Source organism: Lemur catta, chromosome 13, assembly GCF_020740605.2.
Source record: "Lemur catta isolate mLemCat1 chromosome 13, mLemCat1.pri, whole genome shotgun sequence".
NCBI classification, from domain to species: Eukaryota; Metazoa; Chordata; class Mammalia; order Primates; family Lemuridae; genus Lemur; species Lemur catta.
Window position 1 is genome coordinate 7,819,397 of NC_059140.1, and position 27,005 is coordinate 7,846,401.

At 37.0% G+C, this 27,005-nt stretch overlaps 1 protein-coding gene across 2 annotated transcripts in view; it reads left to right on the forward strand.

Annotated features, from left to right (window-relative positions):
- The window catches only part of LOC123649397 (zinc finger protein 679-like), a 33,860-nt gene that overhangs the window by 3,661 nt on the left and 3,194 nt on the right, over nucleotides 1-27,005 (forward strand). Inside the window, exons 2-4 of one of the 2 annotated variants that reach the window (XM_045567519.1) lie at nucleotides 591-717; nucleotides 1,213-1,308; nucleotides 22,043-22,213. In XM_045567519.1, coding sequence (XP_045423475.1) covers nucleotides 591-717; nucleotides 1,213-1,308; nucleotides 22,043-22,062 — 243 coding nt within the window. In that variant the 3' untranslated portion in view covers nucleotides 22,063-22,213. Of the gene's footprint in view, nucleotides 1-590; nucleotides 718-1,212; nucleotides 1,309-22,042; nucleotides 22,214-27,005 lie in introns of those variants that run through there. The other variant, XM_045567517.1, reaches the window with a different exon arrangement.

A 27,005-nucleotide genomic window follows, 5' to 3' on the forward strand; every position in this document is an offset into this window, starting at 1 on the left:
TGGTGAGCTCGGTAGAAATGCAGATGCTCAGGCCTCACCCCAATCTCCTGAATTGGAGTCCACATTATAACAAGATATCCAGTTCATTGTTTTATACAATAAAATTTGAGAAATGTGTTTCTAACTCACCATGACTTTTCCATCTGAGAAATAGACAAAATTGATTCTTTATGATGTAAATATAGCACTCAAAAACATATATTCTTGTGTTGATGCTCTAGTTTTATAGTTTATATTCTACGTGAGCATAGTACCTACACTAATTTTGTGGAAGTTATGCCATTCTCTTTTCACAGAGGTACAGAATGCCTTAAGGAATATTAGTGTGTGAAAATCAGATTGCTCATATATGTCAAGGTGGTACTCTTAACTTCGTCATTTTATTTTGGGTCAAATTAAGAACTCTGCCCATGGCTACATGGTCATTTATTTTCTTATTTATTTTTTGATTTTTGTTTTTTCAAGGACTGTTGACATTTAGTTATGTGGCCATAGAATTCTCTCTGGAGGAGTGGGAATACCTGGACCCTAAGAACTCTGCTCATGGCCACATGGTCAATGTGTTATTTATTTATTTATTTTTATTACAGGAACTGTTGACATTCAGGGACGTGGCCATAGAATTCTCTCCAGAGGAGTGGGAATACCTGGACCCTGCTCAGCAGAATCTGTATAGGGATGTGATGTCAGAGAACTACAGAAACCTGGTCTCTGTGGGTGAGAATAACTTACTTCCAGATATCTAATATACCTGAAAGGTTTTATTTCTTTTCTTTGCAGAACGTGTCTTGGGAGCTTTTGCTTTTTATGAATGAGTTTCAGATTCTTGCTTTCAGGAAAAAATTGGGGGCTTGTTAATGTACACTAAAATCTTTATGTTTGACCTTATTATTTACCTTCTTTCTTGAGGTGATTTGCAAGTTTCCCTCTAGTTTAGTGGTGATACTGTAAATTCGGTGATATAAAATTTTGTTGTCTACACCCTAAAGTCCACTCTTTTTTTATTTTTGATTCAGTCATACTTGAAAGTGAAGCACAGGATTCACAAATTTTAAATGCTTCTTAAATAATTCCATAGGGTATGTCAGGAAGTAGTATTTAGGAAATTAATTTTCTGGAATCTTCAATAATATTCTTTCTTCTCTACTGAATACTCAGTTGAATATTGAAGAACTCCAAGCAAAATTCATGTGTCTTTTTCTAATAAAATAGAACTTGCTGTCTATAAGCTGGACCTGGTCACTTTTTTGAAACAACTGAAAGAGCCCTGGAATGTGAAGAGAGAGGAAACAGTAGCCAAACACCCAGGTAGGTGGGAGTGAATGAAGCAGATGACACAGGTGATAGGTCCAAAGGACAAGGAGGAAGCCAGACCTTAAAATGTGGAATAAGAAGCTCTGACACAATGAAACTAATTTTTGAGCAGCCTAGATTGATTTCACTTCCTCTCATAGAAAAACATCTTTCTCATGCTCTTATATTATCTGAGGATTGATTCTCCTTAAGATTGTGAAAAATGCTATCTGAGGACTCCCTTTTCCCTTCAGTGATCTTCCATCAAATTCACAGTGAGAGCCAAAGTCCTCCCCTTGGCCTGTGAGGGCCTCCACGATCTACTCATCCATTCCCTTGGGGTCCTGGGAAAATCTGTGCATATTTCTGACTGCCCCTATGTTAACCCATTTTTTAAGTTCTGTTTTTGCCTCATGTCAGAACTGTGTGAACATGGTGGTGGACATAGTAATATATGATTCAGAAGTCCCAGGAATACTGTAGACAGATATCAAATATTTGCTGTTTCGTTAACTTCCAATCCTATAGAGAATTCAAAAGTGATTCTACAAAAAGTGAGACTGTAATTTGATCAAAGTACAAAGCATCTCCCTTTGGTTAAATATTAAATTACATACTAAATATTAAATATTTAATTACATATTTAATTTTAAAATATTTATTTTAAAAATCTAATCATATATTTTACATTAACAGTTTCTTTTTCCTAGTCTAAACTAAGATTAGAAATTTAAACTACATATGCACAATTTTCACATGTGTAAAATAGTTTAATATACTACTTTCTGTATAGAGTTCTTAACCAATAATGGTCTATGGGGAGCTTAGAACTTTTCCAGCATATAGTAACATTTTTGACTATTACCTTGTATCATAATAATTACAATTTTATGATTTTGTCTGGTTAAGTATGCAACTTTCTGAGAATGTGTCCTCTGTGTTCATTTGTTTGTTCTTTCTTTTTTCCTGACTTGTGGATTTTTTTACATATATAAATTTTATGGTTTGGAGGTATACATCTTGATGATTTGACATAGTATACATTGTGTGATGATTGACACAATGAACTGAACACATCTGTCATCTCACAGAGTTGCCAAATTTTGGGGGGTTGATAATACTTAAGGTCTACTCTCTTAATCTACTTAAGTGAATATTACTTAATCTCAACTATATAATATAGCACTGTTAACTATTTTCACAGTGCTGTATATTATATCCCCAGAATTCATTCATAAAAATTTGTGCTCTTTGACAAATATCTCTTCATTTTTACCACCCCCTCACTGTGGGCACCCACCATTCTACCCTCTACATCTATAGTCTCTACTTTTTTAGATTCCACAAATAGTTCATATCATACAGTAGTTTATTTCTTTATTTTATTTTAGTTACCATAATTTCTACCTGGTTCATCCATCCATATTGTCACAAATGGCAGGATTAACTTTTTTTTCTTATGGCTGAACAATACTATATATTGTAAATAATCTGCTATAAATATAAGAGAGCAGATATCTCTACTGATTTCATTTCTTTTCTATATATACCCAGAAGTGAGATTTAAGGATTGTATGGTACTTCTGTTTTTAATATGTGAGGAGCCTCCATACTGCTTTCTATGATGGCTGGATCAGTTTACATTCCCTCTGACATTGTGCAAGAATTGTCAAAATCCACTTTTGCCAACATTTGTTATCTCTTGACTTTTTTATAATATGCATTGTAGCAGGTGCGAGGTGATATCTCATTGTGGTTTGACTTGCATTTTTCTGATGAATAATGATGTTGAGCATCTTTTCATAAACCTATTTGCCACCTTTATGTCTTTGGAGAAATATCTACTCAGGTCATTTTAAGTCAGATTTACTTTGTTGTTGTTATTGAGTTGTTTGAGATCCTTATATATTTTAAGTATTAAATTCATCAGATAAATTTTCTCCCAATCCTGGGGTTGCTCTTCTGTGTTGTTTTTTGTTTCCTTTGTTGTGCAGACACTTTTTTATTTTGATGTAGTCTTGATTGTTTTTGGTTTTTGCTATTATGATTTTTTGGTGTGATATTAAAAAAATCATTACCATTGCTTATGTCAAAGAGATTGTTATCTATGCTTTCTTCTAGAAGTTATATAGTTTCTGGTATTATATTGAATGTTAATCCATTTCGAGTTAATTTTTGCATATGGTATGAATGTCCAATATAATTCTTGTGCATGGGGATAGCCACTTTTTATCATAATTTATTGAAGAGACTATACTTTCCTCTTATGTCAGTATCATACTCTTGGTTAGTATAGCTGTGTAATAGTTTATTTATTTTATTTTATTTTTTTTTGAGACAGAGTCTCACTTTGTTGCCCGGGCTAGAGTGAGTGCCGTGGCGTCAGCCTAGCTCACAGCAACCTCAAACTCCTGGGCTTAAGCGATCCTACTGCCTCAGCCTCCCAAGTAGCTGGGACTACAGGCATGAGCCACCATGCCCGGCTAATTTTTTCTATATATATTTTTAGTTGGCCAGATAATTTATTTCTATTTTTAGTAGAGACGGGGTCTCGCTCAGGCTGGTCTCGAACTCCTGACCTTGAGCGATCCACCCGCCTCGGCCTCCCAGAGGGCTAGGATTACAGGCGTGAGCCACCGCGCCCAGCCTATAGTTTAAAGTCCAGAAATGTGAAGACACCAGCTTTGTTCTCTCAAGATTTTTGTTGGCTATTTGGGGTCATTTGTGGCTTCATAGAAATTTTTGAATTCCTTACTATTTTTTTGAAAAATGCCATTGGAATTTTAATAAAGATTAAATAGGGATTCCAGAGTGCTTTGCATTGGATGGACATTTTATGTTAATTATTCTAGTCCATGAACAAGGGATATAGTTTTATTTATTTGTATCTTCTTTTATTATATTCATTAGTGTCAGATTTTACTGAACAGATTTTTCACCTCCTTTGTTAAATTGAGTCTTAAGAATTTTATAGTATTTAGTTCTATATTGTAAGTGGGATTGTTTCCTTAACTTTTTTCTCAGATAGTTTGTTAGTATATAGAAATGCAACTGAGTTTTGAATGTTCATCTTGTGACCTACAACTTTAGTGAATGGGTTTGTTAGCGCTAACTTTTTGATATATTCTTTACAGCTTTTTGTAGATATATATATATGTATGATCTCTTTATGTACAAGCCAGAGACAATTTTACCCGTTTATTTCTGATTTTATGCCTGTTGTTTCTTTTTATTACTTAATTGCTCTGGCTTGATCTTCCAGTACTATGTTGAATGAAAGTGGTGAGAATGGGTATTTTTCTCTTGTTTCTGATACTAGAGAAAAAACTTTTAGCATTTCACTGTTGGTGGATAATGGTACCTGAGGTCTTGTTGTATATGGCCTTGTTATGTTGAGGTACATAACTTTGTATGTATATTGTGTCAAGTTTTTATTATGAAAATGTACTGAATTTTGTCAAATGCTTTTTGTAAATCTTTTGAGTCAATCATAGGATTTGTATCTTTTATGGTTTTAAAGTATATCATTTTTAATGATCTGTATATATTGAAACATTCTTGCATCCCAAGTATAAATCCTATTTATTCATGGTGTATGATCTTTTTAATGTGTTGATGAATTTGGTTTCTAGTATTTTGTTGAGAATCTCTGCTTATATCTTCATCAGAGATAATAGTTTGTGGTTTTCTTTCTTGTAGTGTCCTTATCAGGCTTCAGTATGAGAGTAATGATGGCCTCATAACATGAGTTTGGAAGTGTCTCTTCCCTTCAATTTTTTGAAGAAGTTTGGGAAGGATTAATTCTTTTATAAATGCTTGATAAAATTCACTTGTGAAGTTATCCAGTCTTGGGCTTCACTTTATTGGGAGATTTATTACAGTTTCAATGTCCTTCCTCAGTATCCGTTTGTTTAGCATTTCTACTTTATGATTTAATCTTGGTGGGTTGTTTGTTTTGAAGAATTTATTTATTTCTTCTAATTTACCTAATATGTTTTCATATAATTGTTCATAGTGTTGTCTTATTATACTTTGTATTTCTTAGATTATCAGTTTTAATGTCTTCTCTTTCATTTATTATTTTGTTCAGTCCTCTTGTTTTTCCTTGATTAATCTAGCCAAAAGTTTTTCAATTCTGTTTTCTTTTAAAGACTCAACTATTAGTTACTCTGATCTTTTCTATTGTCTTTATAGCCTTTTATTTTCTTGCTCTAATTTTTATTATTTCCTTCATTATGCTAACATGAGGATTATTTTATTCTTCCTGTTTAAGTTTCTTGGGGATTAAAGTTAGATTATTTATTTAAGAACTTTATTTTTCTCTTAATGTCAAAACTTGTCCTAGTAATGTTTTTGCTGTATCCTAGAAGTGTTCATTGGTGGTGCTTCTAATTTCATTTGTCTCAAAATACATTTTGATTTCCCTTTGGATTTCTTCTTTGACCCACTGATTATTCAGGGGCATGTTTTTTACTATCCATATATTTGTGAGTTTTCTAGTTTTCCTTCTGCTATTGATTTTCAGTTTTATATCTGTGTTCAGAAAGAAAAACTTAATATCCTTTTAATCTTTAATTTGAAAAGATTTTTTTGGTCCAACATATCCTCTATTTAGAGAATATATCATGTGTTCTTGAGAAGAATATATATGCTCATAATATTGGATGGAATATTGTATGTATGTCTGTTAGGTCAATTTGGTCTATAGTGTTTTACAAGGACATTCTTATTAGTTTTGTCTGAAGGATCTACCCATCGCTTTAAGTAGGCTAGTGAAATCCCCTTTTATTACTGTATTTTTGTCTATTTCTCCTTACAGTTCTGTTAATACCCACTTTATACGTTTAGAAGCTCTCATGTTGCATGCATATTTATATTTAATTGTATATCCTCTTGATAAATTAACCTCTTGTTATTGTATAGTCAACTTTTTTGACTTTTGTGACAGATTTTGCCTGGAAGCCTATTTTGTCCAATATAAGTATAATCACCCCTGTACTTTTTTGTGTTATAATTTACATGGAATATCCTTTACCATTCTTTCACTTTTAGCCTGTTTGTCCTTAAATCAAAAGTGAGTGTCCTGTAAGCAGCATAATATTGGATTTGGGTTTTAAAAAAAATCCATTCAGCAACTCTATTTTATTCCATTCTCTGCTGCTATAACAATACCACAGACTGGGTAATTTATGAAGAATAGGAGTTTATTTGGCTCATAATTCTGGAGGCTGGGTAGGGCTAAAGCATGGTACTGCCATCTGGTAGAGGTCTTTTTGCAGCATCATAATATGAAGGAAGGCCAGAGAAGTGAGGGGGAGTGAGGGTGTGCACAAGAGAGAGCTGTTTGTTTTGTTTCTGTTTTTTTAACAACAGACCTCTATGATAGAAAACAACCTAATCCATTCATGTTGCCCTCATGGAATAATCACTTCTTAAAGGTTTCGCTTAATTCTATCATATGGTAATTAAATTTTACCATAAATTTTAGAGGCAACAATCTATAGTAGCCTCTTTTCATTAAATAATTTTGTCTCTTTATATAAAGCAATTATGGATAGGTAAGATCTTTTCTTTTTTTTATTTTTATTTTTTACTTTTTTCAAAGCATCTCACTAATAAATTGAAGTTGGTAAGGTCTTCTCTATAGTAATTTTATTTTTCCTATCCATTTTATATTTTCTTTATTTTCTTTGTTTCTTTATTAATACTGTTTTCTCTTATTTTTTAATATTTTTGATTTTTTTGTTGGTATATTGTTTGATTACTTCTCTTTCTTTGCTGTATGTACTACAGTTACTTTTCTAGTGTTTATCATAAGACATACAACATTATATACTTACAACAGTCTAGCTTAAGATGATAAAAATTTAATTTTATGGTTAGGAAAAACTCAACAGATTTTCTCCCCTTCACACATTTTATACTATCTGTGTTACACATTACAACTTTTTGTATTGTGTATCCACTAACAAATTATTTTAGCTATCTTCATTCTTTTTTTTTTTTTTGAGACAGAGTCTCACTCTGTTGCCCGGGCTAGAGTGCTGCGGCTTCAGCCTAGCTCACAGCAACCTCAAACTCCTGGGCTCAGGCAATCCTCCTGCCTCAGCCTCAGGGTAGCTGGGACTACAGGCATGCGCCACCATGCCCGGCTAATTTTTAGTTGTCCAGCTAATTCGTTTCTTCCTTTCCTTTCCCTTTCCCTTTCCCTTTCTTTCTTTCTTTCTTTCTCTCTCTCTCTCTTTCTTTCTGCTTTTCTTTTCTTTCTTTAGTAGAGACGGGGTCTTGCTCTTGGTCAGGCTGGTCTCGAACTCCCAAGCTCAAACAATCCACCCGCCTTGGCCTCCCAGAGTGCTAGGATTACAGGCGTGAGCCACCACGCCCGGCCTATCTTCATTTTTAATAGTTTCATTTTGTAGCTTTTATACTAGAGTTTAAAGTGATTTATGCACAACCATTACAGTATTAGAGCATTCTGAATTTCCCTTTTTGTGTTTCCAGTGAGATTTATGCTTTTATATGTTTTCATATCATTAGTTAGCATTCCCTCATTTCATGTTGAAGAATTCCTTTAGCATTTCTTGTAAGACAGGTTAAGTAGTGATGAATTCTTTCAACTTTTTTTGTTTGGGAATGTCTTGATCTCTTCTTAATTTCTATAGGACAGATTTGTCAGACATAGTTTTTTTAGTTGTCAGGTTTTTTTTTTCTTCCTTTAGCACTTTGAATATATCTTCTCACTTCCATTTGGCCTACCAGATTTCTGCTGAAAAAATCTGCTGATGATTTTATAAAAATTCTGTTATATATGAGGACTCTGTGATCGCATGTTGCTATTAAAATTCTCACTTTGTCTTTGCATTTTTCCAATTATTATGTACCCTGGGTGATCTTCATTGGGTTATTCTTGCTTTAGATATTTTGAATTTAATAAAACTGGATGTTCACATATTTTTCTAGATTTAAGATGTTTTAAGAAATTATATTTTTAAATAATCCTTTTTTCTCTACCTCCTTCCTTTGAAAATCAAAAATGTATATATTTGTTCAATTAATGATGCACTCTGAGACTATATATTTACTCTTTCATTTTTTTTCTTTGTAATTGGCTATTGTCAAATGACCTGTCTTTGAGTTTGCTGAATTTTTATTATAAATAATTGAGTATCTTCTGAAAGCTTTTCATATTTTTCAGTTCTGCCATTGTGTATTTCAGCTGTGGTATTTGTTTTGCTTTTTTTATCTTTTCTATTTCTCTATTAAAATTCTCATTTTGTTTATGCTTTGTTTTATGATATTTTAGTTGTCTGTGTTCTTTTGTGTCGTACTGAGATGAATTCTTTGTCAGGCAGTTCTTGGATATTTATTTCTTTCTTTCTTTATTTTTGGGAGATGATTACTGGAGCTGTACTAGTTTCTTTTATTGGTGATCCTATCGGACAGATTCTTTATGGTCTGGATGCCCTTGGTTTCAGTCATTATAAACAAGTTTTGGGAGGTAAGTACCTTCTTTTCTTGAGTACTTGGGCTGATCAGTTTAAGATTGCAGTGAGGCTGGAACCAAGTCATATGACTGTTACTGCGTCTGCAGTGGGTTCCATGGTTGGCAGACTTGTTATCAAGGCATCAGACAGTTATGGATCCTGGCTATTCCCTGGGAAGACTGAATTTTTTTAGGATCTGGATCAGTAGGAGTTCTGCTGAGATAAGGAACTGCAGTTTCTGCAAATGTGGCACTGATAAAACGTATGTGGACAGGTTTGGCTCCTGCTGGGTCTCTGGGAGTGCTTTTGGTCAGTCATTAGACAGGTCCTTGGATGGGCAGTATTGATCACTGATTACAGCTGAGAGGGGCTGGAACTGATGTATAGGGCTGCTGCAGGATACACAGCTGAGAGAAATGTCTTCAGATCTTTCTCTTGGTCCATGTCATGTCTCACTCCAAGTTTTTGGGTGAGCAGGACTCCTCCCCTACCCCGGATGACAGGGACCAGAGCTGGTTATCAAGCTAATATTAAGATTCACGGTAAGATTGTTGATAGCAAGCCTGCCCCCACTGGCACAGATGTGTGTGCTTCCAGACATATCTCAGATTGAGCAAAATTGGTCCTGGACTGTGTCTAAGGCCAGGTTACAGTGCCACTTCAAGATCAACTTTCAGATCAACATTGGCGGTTTTACAATCAGGAGCACAGATTGTTGTTTCTCTCTGAGGTTCCTATGTTGGCAGGATTTTTCCCGTACCATGGCTGAGAGGTGAAAATTGTGGGTTTTAGGTTGATTCAGTGGCCAAAGATAGGACCAAGGTCTTCAGGCCTGTTCACCTGAGACACAGGTGGATATGAATCCTCCTGTGTATCTTGGCAGATAATGCTAGTGGCGGGACAAAGGTCAAATGCACTATAACTAAGTATAAATATGGAATAAAAAATGTGGCCATTTTTTATTCTGTTGCCAAGACTATTTATTATTGGCAAGTCGGCCACCTGGTCATGGTCTAGCTCTCTCAGAATGGGCTTCACCAGCGTGTCACAAACTCTGACATGGATCCCAAAACTCCCATGAAGGCTGCTTTGTTTGGGCATAGCTGTCACATAATGCTGTGGGGGATATGAATTAGAGACCTCTTATTCTTGTCTTCTTGCTTATGTTACTCTCCTATATGTTTCACTTTCTAAAATGTGGTATGTCAAACTTGTTCATGTTTCTTAGATTCAAAAGTTCTGAAATAAAATGCTAAATTTACATGTTATGTAAGAAATAAATTAGATTACTAGTGGGCACCACATATTTATTAAAATGTTTGGTTTTGAGTTCATGTTTATTGCAGGCAACGAGAAATCATTAGAATTTATATCCATTTTTCTCAGCCTATATTTAAATGATGCTATAATTTAATCCCAAATGTTTGCTTTTTACTCCAGTAATTAATACCGTATTTTATAACATTTATGTTATTCCTTCATTTGGAAATGTCAAGCTTTTCTTAGCTTCCAAAGGCTGTGTTATTGCTGCTTTATTTTGTGTAAAAATAGCACCAATCGTCATGGGTGCACACAATTGAAAATAAGAGATATCAAAACTACTAATTTTTTTGAGACAGGGATTTATTCTGCTGGTAAAGAATTATTTTCAATGTATATCTATGTTATCTTCAGTATTTTCTGCATCAAAATTTCTTTTGTTCTTGTTTTCCAGTCCATATTACTGTGTTTCTTTACTGGGTGTATGTTTCCTCAGATGAGTTAATTATATTTTTAAATTTTGAACCTGAATATTATGAATTGGATGATAATGGTCAACTCTGTACACTTTGAAGTGATGTGGTGTATGTCTGTTGCCTGTAAAAATACCTAATGGGTTTTTTGCCTTTAAAAATATTGCCCATATGTGTTCAGGACTTATATAGTCCATACTTGTTTGGGTCTTATATCAAACAAGTTGAGATAAGTGAGAAAAGTGAGAGACCCTTTTGTTATTTGAAGGTAATTTTTGAAAATTTTTCTAATTATCTCTTCTAGGGAGTCAAATTCTTAATTGTGGTAAAAGACATTAAATTATCATATCAAAACTTTTAAGTGTACACTTTAGTAGTGTTATGTATATTCACATAGTTTTTCAACAGATTTCTAGATTATTTTTATTTTACAAAAGTGAAACTGAATACTCTTAAAGGACAAAGTGTCGTTTCCACCTCTTTCTACCTCCTGAAGAAAATCATTCTACTTTGTCTTTCTATGAGGTTAACTACTTTAGATATTTTAGATGAGTATAATACTACTGTGTCTGTTTCTTTTTGACTGTCTTATTTTATTTCGCATAATACCCTCCAGGTTTGTCCTTACTGTAGTATGTGTCAAGATGACCTTTTTTTAAAGCCTAAATAATATTCCATTGTATGTATGTATTCCATTGTATGTCACATTGTCTTTATCTACTCATCAATAAAGGAACATTTGGTTTGCTTCCAGGTATTGTGTTCAGTGAATAATGCTGCAGTATACATAAATGTGCAAATATCTAATCCATGTTTCGTTTTGATTATGTTTGAGATATTTTTGATACATTGATGTTGTACCATGTGCATGTTCTTGCTTTTGTTGACTAATCCTTTGATGTTATATCCAAGAAATTATTATATACACCAATTTTCGTGGAGCTTCCCCTTTATATATACTTCTAGGAGTTTAGTAGTTATAGGTCTTGCATTTAAGTCTTTGTCTATGTTTTTAATTGACACATTGTAATGGTACCTATATATATGTACAATTTGACACTTTGCATATATATGTTGTATCATGATGAAATCATGGTATTTAGTGTATCCATTACTTCATTATTTTTGAGTTCTTTGTGGTGAGAACATCTACAAGCTGGTCTTCTAACTATTTTGTAATATACAATACCTGACTCTTAACCATTGTCATCTTATTGTGCAATAGAAAACCAAAACTTGTTCTTTATTTATAATTGTGTTTTTTTTTTTTTTTCCCCAAATACATGTTCATGGGAAGGTGAAATCTTTATAATTGGAATTTTGTACTTGTGAGCAAACCTTGCCTCATCCTACCCTTCCCTCAGGCATTGGTAACCATTGTTCTACTCTCTACTTCTGTGATACCAATTTTGTTTTAAAGATTCCATATATGAGCACAATCCTATAGTATTTGTCTTTTTGTATCTGGGTTATTTCACTTAACATGATACCCTTCAGATCCATCCATGTTTGTATGCCAGCACCATGCTGTTTTGGTTATAATAGCCTTTTGGTAAATTTTAAAATCAGGTACTGTGATGCCTCCAGGTGTGTTCTTTTTACTCAGGATTGCTTTGGCTATTTGGGGTATTTTCTAGTTTCATATAAATTTCAGGGTTTCAAAAAAAATTCTGTGGAGAATGTCATTGATTTTTTTTTTTTTTTTTTTGAGACAGAGTCTCACTCTGTTGCTTGGGCTAGAGTGAGTGCCGTGGCATCAGCCTAGCTCACAGCAACCTCAAACTCCTGGGCTCAAGTGATCCTCCTGCCTCAGCCTCCCGAGTAGCTGGGACTACAGGCATGCGCCACCATGCCCGGCTAATTTTTTCTATATATATATTTTAGTTGGCCAGATAATTTTCTATTTTTAGTAGTGACGGGGTCTCGCTCTTGCTGAGGCTGGTCTCGAACTCCTGACCTTGAGCTATCCACCCGCCTCAGCCTCCCATAGTGCTAAGATTACAGGCGTGAGCCACCGCATCCAGCCTGATACTTTGATAGAAATTGTGTTGAATCTCTGGATCACTTTGCATAGTGTGGCCATTTAAAAATTATTTTTCCCAATCCATTAACACAAGATAACTTTTCATTTATTCATGTGTATTTCAATTTCTTCATCCATGTTTTATAGTTTTCAGTGTAGATAACTTTTCACCTTTTTAATTGTTTATTGCTAGATATCTTAATTTTTTACAGCTATTGTAGATGCAGGAAACACATTTGAAAACTCTCCTTCTTGATAAAAACGCTGAGCAAATTAGGTATAGAAGATAGGTATATCAACTCAATAAAGGCCATATATGAGAAAACAATGTTAACATTATGGTGAACAGGAAAAATGCTGAAAGCTTTTTCTCTGAGATTTTTTTTTTTTTTTTTTGAGACAGAGTCTCACTCTGTTGCCCAGGCTAGAGTGCCATGGCGTCAGCCTAGCTCACAGCAACCTCAAACTTCTGGGCTCAAGTGATCCTTCTGCCTCAGTCTCCTGAGTAGCTGGGATTACAGGCATGTGCCACTATGCCCAGCTAATTTTTTCTATATATATTTTTAGCTGTCCAAATCATTTCTTTCTATTATTTAGTAGAGACGGGTCTCGCTCTTGCTCAGGTTGGTCTCAAACTCCTGAGCTCAAACGATCCTCCTGCCTTGGCCTCCCAGAGTGCTAGGATTACAGGCGTGAGCCACCGCGCCCGGCCTTCTCTGAGATTTTGAACATGACAAGGATGACTGTTTTCACCACTCTTATTAAATATACTACTGGAAGTCAGTGAGAGCAATTAGAAAAAAGAAGGAATTAAAGTCATCCAAATGGGAAAGTAGGAAGCAAAATTGTCCCTGTTTGCAGACAAAATGATCTTATATTTTTAAAAATCTAAAGACTACACCACCAAAAAAAAGTGTTGGAACTATTAAAAAATCAGTAAAGTTACAGAATACAAAATCAACATAAAAAATTATTGGTATTTCTGTATACTAACAGTGAACTAAAAAAGAAATTTCAAAATTCCATTTCAAAAGCTACAAAAAATAAGTCAGTCCATTTCGAGTTCTTGTTTGTATATAGTGCAAGGTAAGGTCCAACTTCAATTTGTCTAATTTGGATTTCCAGTATTCTTAACTTTAATTTGTAAAGAAATTGTCCTTTTCTTGTTGTGATGTTTTGGAACCCTTGCTGAGCATAAGTTGACTATATGCATGAGGGTTTATTTCTGGGCTTTCTAATATGTTTTATCATCTGTCTGTCTTCATGCCAGTACCATACTGTTTTAAATAATATAGCTTTGTAATGTATTTTGAAATTAGAAAGTGTAATGTCTCTTTGTTTTTTTATTCTAATATTTAAAAAAAATGTTTTTTGATACTTTGAGATTCCATGGGAATTTTAGAATATTTTAATACTTGTCCAAAAACTTTCATTGGTATTTTGATAGAGATTTTATCAAATCTATACATCACATTGGGCAGCATTGATATATTAATAATGTTAAGTTTTTTAGCTCTTGAACAAGAGCGTTTTTAATAGTTTGTTGTTTAATTGCCACATAATTGTGGACATATCACTTTGTTTTTGGTTTTTTACCAATAGTTTTATTTTATTGTAGTCAGAAATAATACTTTGTGTGACTTTTATGTGCTTAAGTTTGTTGAGACTTGTTTTGTGGCTTAACAGGTTGTCTGTCTGGCATAATGTACTATGTGTGCTTAAAAATAGTGTGGGTTCTGCTGTTGTTGAGTGGAGAGTTCAGTATAAGACTTTTAGGTATAATTGTGTTCAAGTCTTCTGTTTCCCTTTTGTTCTTTTGTCTTTTTATTTCTTTTCATTATTGAAAGTGTGGTATCAAATTAACCTGCTTTTATTGTGCTGCTGTCTGATTCTTCAATTCTGTAAAAGTTTGCTTCATATATTTGGGAGCTGTGATGGTAGATACATTTATATTACTGCTTGTGATAGCTTACTGATTAATGACTCTTTCGTCATTATATAATGCCCTTTGTTGTCTCTTGTGACAATTTTTGATGTAATATTTTTTTTTAACGTGAGAGTATTTGACATTGCATTCAATAACCTCTTTCAATTCTTTTAAGTTTCAGTCCATGTGTGTCCTCACATCTAAAGTGAGTCTTTTGTAGAAAGCATAGAGTGGGATCTTATTTCTTGAATTGATTCAGACAAAATATGTCTTTTGATTGATTTAATTCATTTATATAGAAGGTAAATACTGTAAAAAAATGACAATTGCATTTTATTTATTTCTCTAAGTCTTATAGTTATTTTGTTCTTGTTTCCTTTTGGTGTCTTCTTTGCATTTTGTTAATATTTGTAGTGCCGTGTTTTCCTTTCTCATTTTCTTTTGTTTATCTACTATACTTTCACTAATTTTTTTAAGTTCTTTTTTTAGTCTTTGAAATTTTTTGTTTTTATCTAATTTTTAAATGACAGTTTTACCAGAAATGGTGTTCTTGGTTGGTAGTTGTCATTTTTTCAGGAGTTTGAATATATCGTACTATACCTTTCTGGCCTGCAAGGTTTTCTTGCTAAAAAAAATCTATTGATCATCCTATAGGAGTGCTCTTGTCCATGCCAAGTCACATTTATCTTGTTGATTTAAATATTCTCTTTGTTTGTAACTTTTAAATCATTGATTATGATGTGTCTTGTTTGGGGTCTCTTTTTATGGTTTCTAGTTAGAGTAGGTAGAACTTCTTTAAATTTTATGCTATTTTCTCCCTCAACTTTAGAACCTTCTCAGACATTATTTCTTCCGGTAAGCTCCCTGCTAATTTCTGATCTCTTCTATCATTATAGAGCTCTCATTATGAATATTTAGCATGCTTGATGGTAGTAATAAGTCCCTTAGGCTCTCTTCACTTTATTTTTTTCTATTTGCTCTCTTGAGTATAATTTTAAATGGCCTATTATCAAGCTTGATGTGTTTTTTTCTGCTACATCTAGTATTGACCCTATCTAGTGAATCTTTAAATTCAGTCATTTTATTTTTTAGTTTCATACCTACTGTTTGTGGAATTTTTTAGTTTTAATCTCTGTAAATAATATCATTTTCTTTATGCATTGTTTTCCTCCTTTTATTTAGTTGTCTGTGATCTCATTGAGCTGATAGAACATAATTAAGACAAATATTTTAAATACTTTTAAAATTGCCTCATTGAACTTAAATTCCTTAGGGTCACTTGAATATTTTTGTGCTTTTATTGGACTATATTTTTTGTTTCTTTGATGTCTTTTCATTTTTAATGAGATTTGGGTAATTTAAAAAACCAGCTGCCTATTCCATCCTTTAGAGAATGGCTTTGCTCAGGGGAAATTTAGCACCATACAGCCACAGTAGACATTTTAGTCACTTCTCCAAACTGTTGGCAGGATGTGTCTTCTCTGGAGGACCTGTATATTTTCTCACTAAAAGGGTTTGCGTATTTCTTGTTAAAAACCCTTAATCTATACCTTCCATGAGGAATTCCATGTGTTCTCTAATCTGTCTGTTGCTGTGATAATTATTCATCTTTGTTCTCACTGGACTAAGCATGTCATTTACACTATATCTGCATTTCTTTTTAGCACTACATATTAAAGGAAGCAAAAACCAGTCTTTTGAAAGCCCCAGAGAAACCCAAGATTTTGGATACAGGATTGGATTAAGTGTTCAGTCAAACATTTCTGAAGACCAGAGATTTAAAATTGAAAAGGATACTTCTAAATGTGATCAGTTTGATAAGTCCTTCATTAATACTTTATTATTCTGCCACCCAAAAGTAATAATACCATCATATACTAAAATCTACAATGTTGATCAGTATGGTAAGGTGTTTACCCAATCATCGTTGCTTAATCAGTATCAGGGAATAGATAATTGGGACAAACATTACATATTCAATAAAACTTTCATGTCCTTTTCCCAGGACTTTACCGCAAATAATTACCAGGATATTTATGTTGACGACAGAAATTATCAATGCAATAAACCTGAAAAAACCCTGGACCCAGTCTCATGCTCTAGAAAATATCAGAAAGCTCAATATTCAGAGATCCAGTACAAATGTGAGAAAGTTTGTCATCAATGTTTAAAACTTATTAACCATGAGGATATCCATATTCAAGAGTATTCCTGCAAATGTAATGAATATGTAAAAGCTTTTGCCCAGTCAGGAAAACATTCTCAAAATCAGGGCATTCATAATGGAGAAAACTCTTACAAGCAAAGTAAATATGAGAAAGTCTTTAGTCAGTCATCCAATCTAAGAAAATATAACATAATCGACACTGAAGAAAACCTCTACAAATGTAAAGAATGTGGCACACCTTTTAACCAGAGTTCACAGCTTAAACATCAGAAAATCTATACTGAGGAGAAATCCTACAATTATAAAGAATGTGGCAAAGCCTTTACTCCATTTTCAGTTCTTACACAACATCAGATAATTCATGCTGGAGAAAAACCCTACAAATCTAAAGAATGTGGCAACACCTTTAACCATAGTTCACACCTTACTCAACATCAGATAATTAATACTGGAGAGAAACCCTACAAATGTACAGAATGTGGCAAAGCCTTTAACTGTAATTCAAATCTTAGTCGACATCAGAGAATTCATACTGGAGAGAAACCCTACAAATGTGAAGAATGTGGTAAAGCCTTTAACTGTAGTTCAAACTTTAGGAAACATCAGAAAATTCACACTGTAGGAAAACCCTGTAAACGTGAAGAATGTGGTAAAGACTTTCAGCATAGTTCAAGCCTTCCTCTATGTCAAAGTATTCATACTGGGAAAAAATCCTACAAATGTGATGAATGTGGCAAAACCCTTAGCTGTCGTTCAAGCCTTAGCCAACATCAGAAAATTCATACTGCAGAGAAACCCTACAAATGTGATGAATGTGGCATATCCTTTACCCAGTCAGGAAGTCTTAGAAAACATAAGAGAATTCATACTGGAGAGAAACCCTACAAATGTAAAGAATGTGGAAAAGGCTTTCGCTCTAGTTCAAACCTTAATCGACATAAGATAATTCATACTAGAGAGAAACCCTACAAATGTGAGGAATGTGGCAAAGCCTTTAACTGTACTTCAAACTTCAGGAAACATCAGAAAATTCACACTGTAGAAAAACCTTACAAACGGGAAGAACGAGGCAAAGACTTTCAGTGTAGTTCAAGGCTTACTGTACATCAAAGTATTCATACTGGAGAAAAACCCTACAAATGTGAAGAATGTGGCAAACACTTTAACTATCCTTCAAGCCTTACTCTACATCAAAGTATTCATACTGGAGAAAAACCCTACAAATGTGAAGAATGTGACAAAGCCTTTAACTGTCGTTCAAGCCTTACTAAACACCAGAGAATTCATACTGGAGAGAAACCCTACAAATGTGAAGAATGTGGCATGGCCTTTACTCACTCTTCAACACTTAGAAAACATCAGGTAGTTCATACTCGATAGAAACCCTACAAATGTAAAGAATTTGGCAAAACCTTTACTCAGTTTTCAAATCTTAGGCAACATCAGAAAATTCATACTGGGGAGGAACCCCACAAATGTGAAGAATGTGGCATAGCTTTTACCCAGTCTTCAAGCCTTAGATAATATCAGGGAATTCATACTAGATAGAAATCCTACAAATGCGAAGAATGTGACAAAATCTTTTACTGTAGTTCACACCTTACTCAACATCAGAAAATTCGTACTACAGAACCCCTATAAATGTAATACATGTGAAAAGAGTTTTGTCCCAAATATACAACTTAGAAATCACCAGAGAGTTCACAGGGAAAGAAACTGCAATAAATGTGCAGAAGTATTTAATCAAAAGTTAAGTCTAAGTGCATCAGGGCTTTCACACAAGTAAAAACTAAAGCACATTTTCAGATTTTACACTAACCCAAAGTATTAATTGTAGAGAATAATGAAGTCAAAGCAATTAGATAATTTATCTGATCATATTTTTCAGAAGAGCAAGAACATTGATATTTGGACAGGCATACTTATATTCCATGGGTACTTTGCATGGATAGTATTTGAAATTTTTCAAAAGAAAATACTAATGTAATTCAGTTCTGAAATTATTTGATGCTATACCATAATGTTTATATGAAAATATGTGATATATTGTTTCTGCATGAGCACTATGGGAGGCCATTCAATATTAGGTGAATATGATTAATACCAATTTTTCCATGAAAGTTTAATGGCAAATGTAAAATACATTAAGAAAATCTAAAGAAAGATGCTTTTTGTGTTTGGATCAAAAAGCAACCATGCATGTAAGCATACCATATGTAATCAGAACATTTTTCTTATGTATTAAAGTAAGAAAAACATTCTAAATTTTAAAGATCACTTATTTTACCAATTGTTCCTTAAGTAGAGAAAAACTGGCCAATTAGTTAAAATACTGACATCTTTTTTTTTTTTTTTTTGAGACAGAGTCTCACTCTGTTGCCCAGGCTAGAGTGCCGTGGCGTCAGCCTAGCTCACAGCAACCTCAGTCTCCTGGGCTCAAGCAATCCTCCTGCCTCAGCCTCCCAGGTAGCTGGGACTATAGGCATGCACCACCATGCCCAGCTAATTTTTTTTATATATATATATATATATTTTTAGTTGTCCAGCTAATTTCTTTCTATTTTTTTAGTAGAGACAGGTTTTCGCTCTTAGGCTGGTCTCGAACTCCTGAGCTCAAACGATCCTCCTGCCTCGGCCTCCCAGAGTGCTAGGATTACATGCGTGAGCCACCGCGCCTGGCCTTGACATATCTTTATAGTAGAATGAAATAGAAGGCTTGAATATTATTTGATGTGATAGAGAACATAGAAATCTTGAACGCTATTTGATGTAATAGAAATAAAAACGTCACAGATATCAGAGGAAAATGAAAATAACTCCTATCTGAAAGTGTGTATATGTATTCAAATCAATATTCACTATATAATTAGCCTTAATCTTTAAAATTAAAGAAAGCATAACTCTAAGATCATTAGACAAAAAATAGTGCTTAAGTGCTTGTGACCAAGGTTCCTATATTGGATTTAGAAATGCTTTAAGCTATAGGTTAGTTGCCTTGTTTTGATTCATAAAACTAAATTTTTTCTTCTTCCATTGCCTTTTTTTCTTTTTTTGTTTCAGTATATTACGGGGGTGCAAATGTTTAGGTTAGGTATATTGCCTTTCCCCAACCCAAGTCAGAGCTTCCAGCATGTCCATCCCTCAGACAATGCTCAGTGCACCCATTAGGTGGGAGGAAGGGATGGGTATATACACACCTAAATGGTTTTTAATATTTTAAAACTGATATGCAAGAAGTGAAATGTTGTTCTGCCACCAATGTTAAACTATCTTATCTTGTCCAAGATTGTAGTTAATAGATGAAAGTCATGTACTATTTGGGTAACACAATGGAGTAACTTCTTTAGTAATTTCTTTCCTGAGGCCCTAAAATTTCAATAATTTGTAGAGTACTGTTCTTATAGTTACTATTTTGTGTTTATTTTTCTGTTTTGTAACTATGGGGATGTGGATATGGTTATAATAAAGATTATGTGAGAGTAAAATTCAAAGTCCTACCTTTAAATTCTAAATTACTAGTCATAAAACTTTACCCAGTATTTTTCTTCACCCTGCCCCTTTTATGGGCTAGTTGGACACATAGAGATGTTTTGTTTTGATTTACATTGAATGCACTAGACAAGATATCAACCTAAAAATAAACTTTGCGTACGAGAACTATAGAGGAAGAAAGGCATGTGTTGTGTACCTATCTTCAGAAGGAAATGGAAATAGTGGATCAAAACAGATAATTTCAGAAGAGTTTATTTATAAGCAAACTAGACCTTAAAAATTCTCAAAGCAGACTTAAAATTCCTCTACTGTTCATTACACTTATTTCTTAGAAGTCTTACATCTCCAAGGTGCAGAATACCCCCATACAAATTCTTTTTTTTTTTTACTTTCTGCCTATTCAGTTAGAGTAATTATATGAGTTTCTTTTTTTTTTTTTTTTGAGACAGTCTCGCTCTGTTGCCCGGCCTAGAGTGAGTGCCGTGGAGTCAGCCTAGCTCACAGCAACCTCAGACTCCTGGGCTTAAGCGATCCTACTGCCTCAGCCTCCCGAGTAGCTGGGACTACAGGCATGTGCCACCATGCCCGGCTAATTTTTCTATATATATTTTAGTTGGCCAGATAATTTCTTTCTATTTTTAGTAGAGACGGGGTCTCTCTCACTCTTACTCAGATTGGTCTCGAACTCCTGACCTTGAGCGATCCACCCGCCTCGGCCTCCCAGAGTGGTAGGATTACAGGCGTGACCCACCGCGCCCGGCCTATATGAGTTTCGTGTCCTTCAAATTGTTGAACAGAAATAGACTGTCACATCCTCACTTTATGCTGGGGCAGCTTCCACTCTTCAAGCTGCACAGAACAGCAGGATAGAGATTCCAACTGCATCTTCTCACTTTCAAACTTATCCACAAAGCTAACTGCTAATATGGATGCAGAAGTTTTCATATGCTTTTCTAACGTAATTCTTCATCTAGCTTTTGTACCTTCGTCTCAGCTGATAACTGGCTTCTGTGTCCACTTGCAGATCTTCTGGTAAGGGCCAGTCCACTGTTTATGCCACATGCCGATAGTCCTTACCCAAGGGGATAATGCAATTTTTCTACTGAAGAGTTCTCTAGTCCCTCTGGAATTTTAGGGACATCCCTGTACTCCCTCAGTAGTCCACATGCATCTCAAAAATGGGCAACACCACCACACATAGATCAAGAGTTACACCCCAGATTGTCCACTCCAATACTTTCTTCCCCTTCCTCATACCTTGCTTACCGGTCTTATGCTGGCTAGCTTACCAATTGTTTTGTAAATGGTCCATACATGCAAAGTGATGTCAAATTCAGAAGGAACAAAGAAAGAGTCAGACAAATCTAGTTAGTCAGTGGAGGATGATTTATTGGGGGAATTTATGGACAAATACATGGTCATGGGTGGCAATAAGACAGGTGGATCTCCATGCTGTTACACCCCAGACACAGGGCGCATATACTATTTAAAAAAGGGTATACATGTAAATATGCAGGATAATTGAAGTTGACCATCCAGGAAAAGACAAAAATGCCAATTCTATGTACTTCATAGATTGTAACTTCTGTGATCACATCAAGGTTGTTTTGACCTAAGGGCAGAATTTGTGGTAATATGTACTCTTACGCAAGGAGCAGGTGGTAAAGTGAAAGTCTGAGAGGCATTCACAGAACAGGGTTTAATCAGAGGTCAACATGGCATATTAGCATCCAAGTGGGAGTTACTTCAGCTTCCACAAAGCTCCCTCTCCAGTCCCATGGGGCCCTTAGTGTTCAGAGGAGCCCAGTGGAAACTCTCAACCAAGGAGTTTGGGTATGTTTTGTTCTCAAATAAAAGGCACTTGAACTTACACAGGTCCCCATTATGCCCAAATTTATTCTTCCTTCTTTTCCTTCTCCACAGAAAAAGTTCCAGAGAACTAAAAAATCTTCACAAAACACACTAAGCAGGGTCTGCTCATCAATAAAAGGTGGAGGTCAGAAGATGGGGAGTAAATTATGGGGGGAAAGAAAATGGAAAAGAGGTCCTGGGTCAGGTTTGTGTGTGTTTTATCTTCTCGTTAAAAGTTTACTTTAAAAATACAAGTCACCAGTCGTGTCATTAATCTGGGCTAACAAAAAGATGTGTTTATCTGTGGCCAGGTCAGAAGTGTGCAGAATGGAAACACTGGCAATGGGATGTGGTGGTGGCAGCTGGGATGTTCGGCAGGGGTGATGAACTGGCAGAATTAACAGGTCTCTGGCTTCAATGCTGGTCCATCCTTTTGTCAAAGAACTTTCTCCAGGCTGTGGTTAGGTGGGGCTTAATTCCCACCCCAAGTTAGCCCAGTAATTCCTCAGGAAGCCAAACTCCTGCTGCTTCTGTCTGCACTGCACGGAGAAGGGCTGGCTGCCTACACTAGTGACGGGGACAGCAGAAGGAATCCCATGGGCCAGAGGGCAGATAGGCTGTCCAGCTTTGGGTTCCAATGGGCATACTTGGGACAGACATGTTTTTCTGTGACTCTCCACTGTGCCCCTTTTCAGGCACTGCTAATCAATCACAGTCAGAATTCTCAGCCCAGTGCCCAGTCAGCAGTGACATGCTCCAGGTGGCTTATGAGAAGGATCTGGGGGACTCATGCGTTCCTAGTGGATCCTTCCTGACCAGACATTAGAACCTTCCTTGTCAACGAGGAATCAAGGTGTCACCACCAATTAAAGACCCTGCTTTACCCTCTCTTGTTAGTCACAGATAGCATCTTGGGTGACTGGCCACTTCCTGCATACAGGAAGAGGCAGTTCTGTGAAAATTTTCTTCCTTAGGATTGTGAAGCGTTTAGAATGGTCTCCTGTGGGCAGAGATTCCAGTGGGACTGGGGCAGGCGGGAGCCACTCAACCAGACCTCCCAAAATACCTTGTCCCCCTCCCAACATGGCTGGGCTTGGCTAGGGAATGAGACAAACATAAACATTCCAGAAGGTGCTGGGGTGTGGGGTGGAGGCAGCTGGGACAGGGCTGCCAGGTGGGGGTAAGAAGCCAGCCTCCCCTGGAGGGCCCTGTGGAAGTCGCTGCCTTCAATGGGCCTGTGTTTCCTTCTCTGGGAAATGTAGAAGTGATGAGCCTGTTGTACAGGAATCACAGGGTTGTGATGGGCTTCAAGGAGGGTAGAAATCCGAGGGTGTTTGTGCCAGGCTTTTCCTCAGAGGGATGATGGTGAGAACAATGATGATAGTTATTTGAAACTGAGTCCTTAGGAGACCCTGTAAAGTAGCTGTAGTTCCCATTGCACTTTCCAGATGAGGAACAATCTCAGGGAGGCCAGGCTGCATGCCCCTAAGGCGACACATCCAGTGAATGCTGGAGCTGGGAGTGAATCTAGAATCGCACTTGACTGGAGGTGGCAGTAGCATTGTACCAGCTGACTTAGGCCAGTTATTCAGGATCCAGGGTCGGTGGGGCTGGGGTGTAACTGAGGTGGGTGGAGAATAGTCTCACTGACCTTGTCTCTGCCGCTGGCAGGTGTGGATCTCCAAGTTGTCCACCCTGGAGAGGAACGCCCAGGGGGCCCAAATGAGAAGGCAGAATGTGAGTACTTTTTTGGCAGGGAGGGACTTCAGAGAGTCAGAGACAGGGGCACCTTTCTTTCAGCTGGAGGCCTCTACTTCAAGACAGCAGGGGCCTTTCTCCCCATCCTTCATTTCTGTTGTGACCATGCTTGAAATGTCTCTATCAGAGACATGAGAGCATGGGCCTCGAAGAGCTAAGCTCAGAGTAGACTGGGGAAAGGGTGGAGCCAGAGACCCAAAGAAATTGTCACCTGTTAAAATCTCACTATAGAGATAACTAGGGGGTGCTTGGTGGCCTTGGAAGGCAGCTTGGGGAGGAGGAGGGAGAGAATTGGGGGAGGCAGCTGAGGGTCTTTGGCTCCTCCAAGTGGGAGACCGTAGTAGGAGAGCCCAGGACACAGGGATTGATGAGGTTTCAGGGACAGGCCTTGGGTAGGCACCTGAGGATGGGTGCTCATCACCACCACCACCCCGATGGCACAGGGTGTCATGCTCTTCCTAGACACATTCTTCAATGACCTGGTGGTGTTGGACACTACCATGAAGGATTATGTGAATGTGAGTGAGTCGGGGGTCGGCAGATCAGGACCCTGAGGCTTGGGAGGACAGAGCCCTGAACCAAGCACTTAGACCTCAGCACTCAGCAAACCTCTCGTGTGAGCCTCACGGCTGCGCCTGAGGGCTGGGCATCAGGCCCATCTGACCCAGGAGTGATGGAGGCTCCACAGCAGCCGCCAGGCTCCGCTCCCTGCGTGGTGAAGCCACAGAGCTGCTTGAGGTTCTGGCAGAGCCACACTCAGCCTCTCCCTCAGGTGGGGAGAGTGAAATCGGGCCCCTCCATGGTCAGGCAGCTCCTCAGTGGCTGATCACTTTTCTTCTATGTAAGGCCTCAGTTTCCCTGTCCGTCATCAAACTGTGTTGGGACAGAAGGTCCTTGAGCCTCAGCTGCCATGCCTCCCTCTACATCCAACAGCACGATGTGGATATCAATGCTGTTTTATGCACATTCCCTGCCCCTGGTGGCCGTGCAGCATGGGATGGGGTGGGTGTGGGGGCTGGTCATGGGCTAGGGGACCTTTCTGATGGACTTTGACTGTCTGCCTTCCAGGGAAATGCACTCAACATATAAAAGGGAGGCAGGTGAGCAGCTGGGGCCCTCACTTTTGGGGGCGCGTGGGTATGTGGAAGTCAGAGACCACCCTGGGCAGGACATGCCCCGGCTCCATCCTCTGCATCTTCGACTTCTTTGGAGGGTTTAACACACACAGAAGAAGGAGACCGATTCCAATGGAGGGTGCAGGTAGAAACTGGAATTAAGGAACAATTTTTGGAGATGGGGCTGTTTATAACCAACTATGAGAACAGGTTGGGGCTGTAGCGGATAGGAGGGGAGGAGAGGCCCTTAAGAGAAAAGGCTTAGAGACAAGTCCCTGCTCCCTCCCTCGCCCACAGGTCCCCTTCCCCATCTTCCGTCCAGGTCCTGTCAGCATCCTGTCCTTCTGGCTCCAGGAGAACAAAGTCCTCCAGAAGATTCAGCTGGTCCAGGGAGCTGCAAACAATTACCATCTTCAGCCTAAGTGGGAACTTAGGGGCTGGGTCTAGTCCAGGGACTGGCTCAGTCAGAATGAGAGGGGACAGCCCAGTGCATTGGCAGAGGGCACAGAGGAGACACTCTCTTGTGGCCGGCTGCATAGAGCTGTGGCTGTGGCTCCCTGCTTAGCATCAGGCCCTGTCGCGTGCTGAGTGCTGCGGCACCAGGACTCCAGGTTCTGAGCAGTCAAGGGGAGGGAGACCTGAGGCCTGGCTCCTGGTAGCCCCAGAGCTCCCTCTACCCTGTAGCTACCACATACGGTGCAAGCTGGACACCCTCTTTCACTAGGCCAGCGACACCTTCAAGGCCCAGGGGAACAGGCCATGAGCAGAGCCCAAGGGCATCATGACTCAGTGAAGTCCGGGGTAAGGGTGGGCTCTGGGAGTCACACAGCTAACCTGGGCTCCCAGCTCCACCGCTCCCCAGCCCTTGGAGAGTGGTGAGGGCCTTGCTGCTCTGGTACTTGAGGCACCATTGTCATAAACTTAACATGCTCTTCCAATCTCTTTTCCTCTTTTATCTATATTTATCTATAATCATTGTGTACTACTTGTCTCTGTTAGTGTTTTTATTTAATTTAATAGACATATGTTATACATTGTGTGTCATTCTTCCTCGTGATTTCTTTGCTCTACTATATGATTCCATTCACACTTAGAGTAGTTAAATTCATAGCAATACAAAGTACAATAGGGGTTTCCAGGGCCTGGAGGGGTGGAGACAAAGAGCTGTTGTTTAATGGGTACAGCTGCAGTTTTGCAAGGTGAAAGAAGTTCCCTGTGTATGGGGATGATGGTTGCAAAACAGTGTGAATGTTCTTAATTCCTCTGAACTGTACACTTAAAAATGGTTAAAATGATTTACTTTATGTATATTTTATCACAATGTGTAAACATTAAATCAACAAACTATAGCTATCTACAATAGCATGTATGAAAATAAAAAATACAATGTTGCATAAAAGGGAATAGATGTCTAAGTAGGTTATAATGTCTTTTATATGAAATAGAAAAAGCAAACAAATCTTAGGTTTGGGCTTTCAGTAGTGGTGGAGTAGTAATACTTTGTTGAACTATCCCTCTTACAAAAATAATAAAATCTTGATAAAATACTATATATCATTATATAGAAACCACATACATATATAGGATATATGTATGCATATGTAGATATATACATATGTATATAGAATATATGTATGCATAAGAACTAAATGAGGGTTTCATCTGTGCCCAATGTAGGGGATATAGGTATTAACATTGGATACATCCAAATTAACTCCCTCTTCAAAAAATTCACAATACCCTTCAAAGGGTTATAACAAAACACAGAATCTCTGTAACTATCATTTATAATTTCTAGTACACAATTTTAAATTTCATGAGACATGTGAAAAAACATGAAAATATAATCCACACACAAGATAACCAGCAGGCAGTCGATGCTATCCCAAGATTTCCAAGATGTAAAAATTCAGACCATTAGCGTTGACTAATAATATTGATATGTGGGATGCTGTTCTGTTTATCATGTTTGGTAGTACCTTATTGCTTTGTTTTTCCTCTTGTGTTATTGTTTCATATAAGCTGTAAACTTTAGCTGTTGGGTGATTTAACACTGGTATCTATTGTGCTGATCCATCCATAATGTAGTTCTGAGTATTTCCTGTAGCGTAGGTCTGGTTGTGACCAGTTTCCTCAGTGTTTGCTCATATGGAAAGGTCTTT